The 4,732-nt window shown below is 40.3% G+C and overlaps 1 protein-coding gene across 1 annotated transcript in view; it reads left to right on the top strand.

Annotated features, from left to right (window-relative positions):
- Window positions 1-4,732, top strand: part of CUBN (cubilin (intrinsic factor-cobalamin receptor)) — a gene marked incomplete at both ends in the record, with an annotated part of 99,156 nt that overhangs the window by 50,137 nt on the left and 44,287 nt on the right. The window contains one exon of the mRNA XM_010132079.1: window positions 4,090-4,249. Coding sequence (XP_010130381.1) covers window positions 4,090-4,249 — 160 coding nt within the window. The remainder of the gene's footprint in view (window positions 1-4,089; window positions 4,250-4,732) is intronic.

Below are 4,732 nucleotides of genomic sequence, written 5' to 3'. Positions count from 1 at the left end.
AAGAACACTGAGCAGATGGAGTCCCACTACCTGTCTGGAAGGCTCCTGCCAGTGTCACTTTTCAAGAAGGAATAAGCTTGACAAGTGCTTGGCTAGAAAAATGTCCCTGCTTCGAATATGCACAAATGGAATATGTTCAAAGCTTCCTTCATCTCATTTGTTTGAAATCTTTATTTCTTTCCACGCAGCAGAAACTCCATTTTCTGGTCAGTTTGGTCCTTGAGCTCTTGCACCAGTTCTGGTAATGAACTTCTCTGTGACACAGGTCATGCTGCTTTGCTTTGCTCCTCTAAAGAAAAGTGAACAGCTGTGGCCTCCATAGCATCATTATTGCCATCAGTAACACACCTGCAGGCTGAAGAGTCAGAAAAGCCAAAATGTAATACTGGTGACCATGACGTCTCCTCTGGGAGAGCTGCCCACGCCGAACCCTGCCTGCAGCCTTCGCTAGCCCTGCTGATTCAGCCCCACTCCAATGTACAGCAGATGGTTTTCAGCTGCCACTTTGCTGCAGGGCAGTCCCACAGCTTGATTCATCCCTCAGAGAGTTAGTACCTCCCCTTTTTACTTTTGTGTCAGCCTATACACTTGCTCCTGGGCAGCCTGATAAGGAGTTTCTCATAACAGTTATTGAACCCATGCCTAATAATTTGTCTGAACATACTGCATCCCCACTCGGGCCCAGTCCTGGGGTGCAGACTGATGAAATGGAGTGCTCTGGATGCTACTGGGCAATTGCTTCGGTTAAAAAGGGTGGGCTAAGGATCTGAACATCTGCTGCAGCTGTTTGAATATTTTACCTGTTGTATTGTCTGGCAAAATCATTATGAAGCCCTTGGATTTTCTGTCAGATGCTAAAAGGTCCGAACAATAAATAAATTATGAAACCAATATCTACAAAGAAAGGAAGCAAGCACTTTCTTCTCAATGAGGAGCTGGAAAGGAGCACAATCAGCAGTTCTTAGAGTCAGTGGGGTAGTAGAGTGGCTAGTAAACTGTCCCAAAATTCAATTGCCTTGCACAGTCCAAAGGAGTATCTGGCCTCATATAGCCTGGGGAAGAACCTTCCCTCGATTTGCAGCAGTTCAGGATAGCACAGCTGACAAAGCAGGCCCATAAATGAGAAACACTATCTCAGAGATCAGAAGAGAAATTGCAGCTCATGAGATTTGCATTCAGCTTCAGTTTCACTTGCCCGTATTTATGTAAGAGCAAAATGTGGTTTGAGAAGCTCGATATGCCCTGTGAAAACACACAGCTGTTCCCTTCATTTAGAAGTGAAAGACAGCTCGAAATTCTAGCAGTCGCAGATCTGCTTCTCTCAATGAGTTACAGCTGGCCAGGCACTCAAATTTCCTGTGAAACTCCTCTCTGAACTCAGACCCACGGGGCAGCACGGCATGAGGGGATTGCCATAGTAACCATTCTTTGTTTCTCAAAAAACTGACTGACTGTTTTCAGGGGAAATTACATAGAAATGTGGCATTCACTGTCTTAGATAAAAATAACGATGAATCAAAGTTGCAGGAGACTCATGAGTGTTGTGGGATTTTGTTTGGATTTGAAAGTTTCTGGCTATGATTTAGTCCATAGTTCTTTAGACAGGTTTTTCATCTGTAAGCACTAAAGCTAACAGATGATCATTGAATATGTTTCTTAACATAGTTTTTGCTTCTGTTCAGAGCACAGATTCACAATGTGATTATTCCCCATTCATGTTTTTCTGGTGTAAGATTTCCATGGCTTGAAGCCACAGAAATATGAGTATTATATACCACAAATCTGTCGAAGGAAGTAGGACTATTACAAAATCTAACTGGATCTGACTTCATTTCATTTTGATGAACACAAGCCATAGAAGAGTGTGTAAAGCTCTCAGCCTGTCTTGGAGGGAGCTCATAACTGTAATCTGGGCATGAGATAGCTCATCTGTCTGTCAGGTGGTCCTCCAAGCTTTACAGTTGAAAAGAATACTTACGGATGTTCAATTTCTTGATATCTCATCTTTACAACAGATTCATATCTATTTTTAACCACATCTGATCAAGACCAGCAATGGGTCTGCAATTAGAAACTTTCAAGCATTTCTGATCTCACCAAACGGAGTGATGGTTCTCAAGTTCCAATACACTTCTCATAGTCTGAACCTTTCTTTGCATTAGAAGATTGAAAACAAAAAAGATTTATTCTCACCAGACATTAAATATGGCACGGAATATTACCATAGAATTATTTCTGCGATTTGCCCCAAACTTCTGGCTGAACTACATCCAATTTATTATTTATTAAAAAAAGACATTGAAACTAGACTGTCTGCTGGAGGATTTGAAAACATTTAAGTAGATTTCTTGACCCCAACTATATCTTAAATCAACTATGAGCTTTCTGAAGGTTCTGCAAGGCCAACATCTTGAACAGTAAAGCTGAGAGTTTAATTGCTCATTCCTATATGTGTATCTGCTAGAAAACGTGTGCAAAAATTAGTAGCTAGCATGGTTAATCAGTATTTACTGTAATATCATATTTCCATACCATGGGGTTCAGTGTAGGTGAATTCTTAGTGGAATAAGATATATTTGTAAAAGAAATTTGAATGGAGAGCAAAGAAATAAACCTTGGTTGTTTTTCTAGAGCTCATGGATTTGATACTTTGCATGGAGAGAACTTTACGGTGAAGGCTTCAGAACAGAGAAAAGGGTTTGTTGAAATTCTGAAAGGAAATATGCCACAAATTCACAATGAGAATGTTCAGACATGGTTTCTGGGCCAGTAATTTACTGGGTTGTGTTAGGAAGATGTGCTCTGTGAGACAGAAGATCGGATGAACTGTGGCAAAGTGATAAACACAACGGCTGCTGTTTTTCTAAGCTTTAAGAATCATAGCAACAAAAGCAGAAATAATAAACCAACTCCTAACTTGTTAATGTCATATCATACGTCAAAGGCAATTTAGCTAAAATGTCTAATTTTTACCAATTTTTTTAAAAGTATATACCTCACCCCTGAAAAATGACACCAAGCATTGGGATATTTGGTGAGGAACATAAATGCATGTTCAGTAAGATTTACTGGATTTGAAAAAGTTTAAAAACAAGGATTTGAAAGACTCATTAAACCTGTTTAAAGACAACTAAAGTAAAGAGGTTTAAAAAGGTCTAAGCATCCACCATCACCCCATAAAAACATTCATAAAATGTTTTCATAAAAATATGAGTATATAACTTCAGATTCAAGATTTAAATGCATGAATATTTCCTTTGTGTTTTATTTGGGGGTGTGTGTTTGTGTGTTTGTTTTTTCTCTTTTTGAGTTTGATGTTTTAAGAATGCGGTGGAGGATTTCTCATCCGTATTTCAGGAACAGAAGGATTTTCAGGCTGGCTGTAACTGCCAACACACTGAGTGTCAAAATACCGTCACATAGAATATGACTAGGAGATCAAACATAAAGTGTTTCTAAGTTCAAAAGTTCAGAAAGCATGACTCAGTCCACTTCTCCTTCAAAGGAGGACACTAGCATAATATCATGAAACAATAAATAAATACATGTGAAGTTTGCCTTGTGGTTTTTGAGGATTTACTTTAGTTTTGGTTTTAAGTTTGTCCTCACTGTCTTGGGGGCCCTGGTGATGGTGACTGGTTGGTTTTCTCTGTCACAAGTTTAGTCAGTTCTGAAATCACCTGGGTGTAGTCTTAAAGAAATAAAGATGGAAACAGTTTAGAGGCACTGAACATGTTAGATGCACAGTCAGATCTTTTCTTTCTATTTCAGTTCATTGTCATTTGCCCTTTATCTTCTTCCCCAGCAATCCCCAATACACACCAAAAGAGAAACAGCAAGAAACTTCCTACTGTGCACAGTGTATAGCCAGGTTTAAAGACATGTTGCAGATATATGAGCTCATCATTTCATTAAAACCTTTCCATGCTCCACGGAGCTCATATTGCTGTGCAAAGGTGGCCAGTGTGAGAAGCCTTACTGCTTTTTCTTTGACATCCTGTACATCCCCATTTGACAACCTTTGAAATCCCCAGTTAAGGATTGGGGAGCTGCTTTATACTCACTGGGATATTTTTTGTTTCATTTCAGCTCTATGACGGGCCTGATGTACAATCCAACCTGATAGGCACTTTCTGTGGACAATCTCTTCCGCTGGCAGGGAGTACCACGGGGACCAGCCTTCATGTGGTGTTTTATTCCGACGGACTGAACGCTAGAAGTGGGTTCCAGATGCTATGGCGTATTAATGGTAAGTTAAACAGGTTTTCTCTGGGAAGGTATGTTTCCTTCTTCCTTGTATGTGTAATGGAGACCCAGATTATGCCACTCTGTGTTAGCTAGGTAGAAATAACCTATCACAGCACTAAAAACATTGCATTTCCTCATAATTCCTCAAATACTTTCTGGATGTTTCTGCATGTGTACACCTTCAAAGATCATTTGATCAGAGACTGAGAGCTGTTAGTGAAATATGCTTTCATTTACAGGAGTAGACACAGGGTTAAGGGACATCTGGAGGACATCTGTACTGAGCCAGAGATACATGCCATTGCAGGGGAATTGTTGGAGCTTTGGGCTTTCTAATGGGAAACACTCAGACCTCAATTTGCCTCATACCTATAGACTTGTGGTTTCTGTGCAGACTTCTCTTTAGTTTTCCTTTCTGGTGTTTGAGTTGTTGGGTAGCACATTCACTTCCAGCTGCCCTCACCTCCCCCCCCACCCTCCCCCC

This window comes from Buceros rhinoceros, unplaced genomic scaffold, assembly GCF_000710305.1.
Source record: "Buceros rhinoceros silvestris isolate BGI_N320 unplaced genomic scaffold, ASM71030v1 scaffold16602, whole genome shotgun sequence".
NCBI lineage: Eukaryota > Metazoa > Chordata > Aves > Bucerotiformes > Bucerotidae > Buceros > Buceros rhinoceros.
The sequence above is the reverse complement of the archived record's forward strand: the minus strand, read 5'-3'. Positions and strand labels throughout refer to the sequence as shown.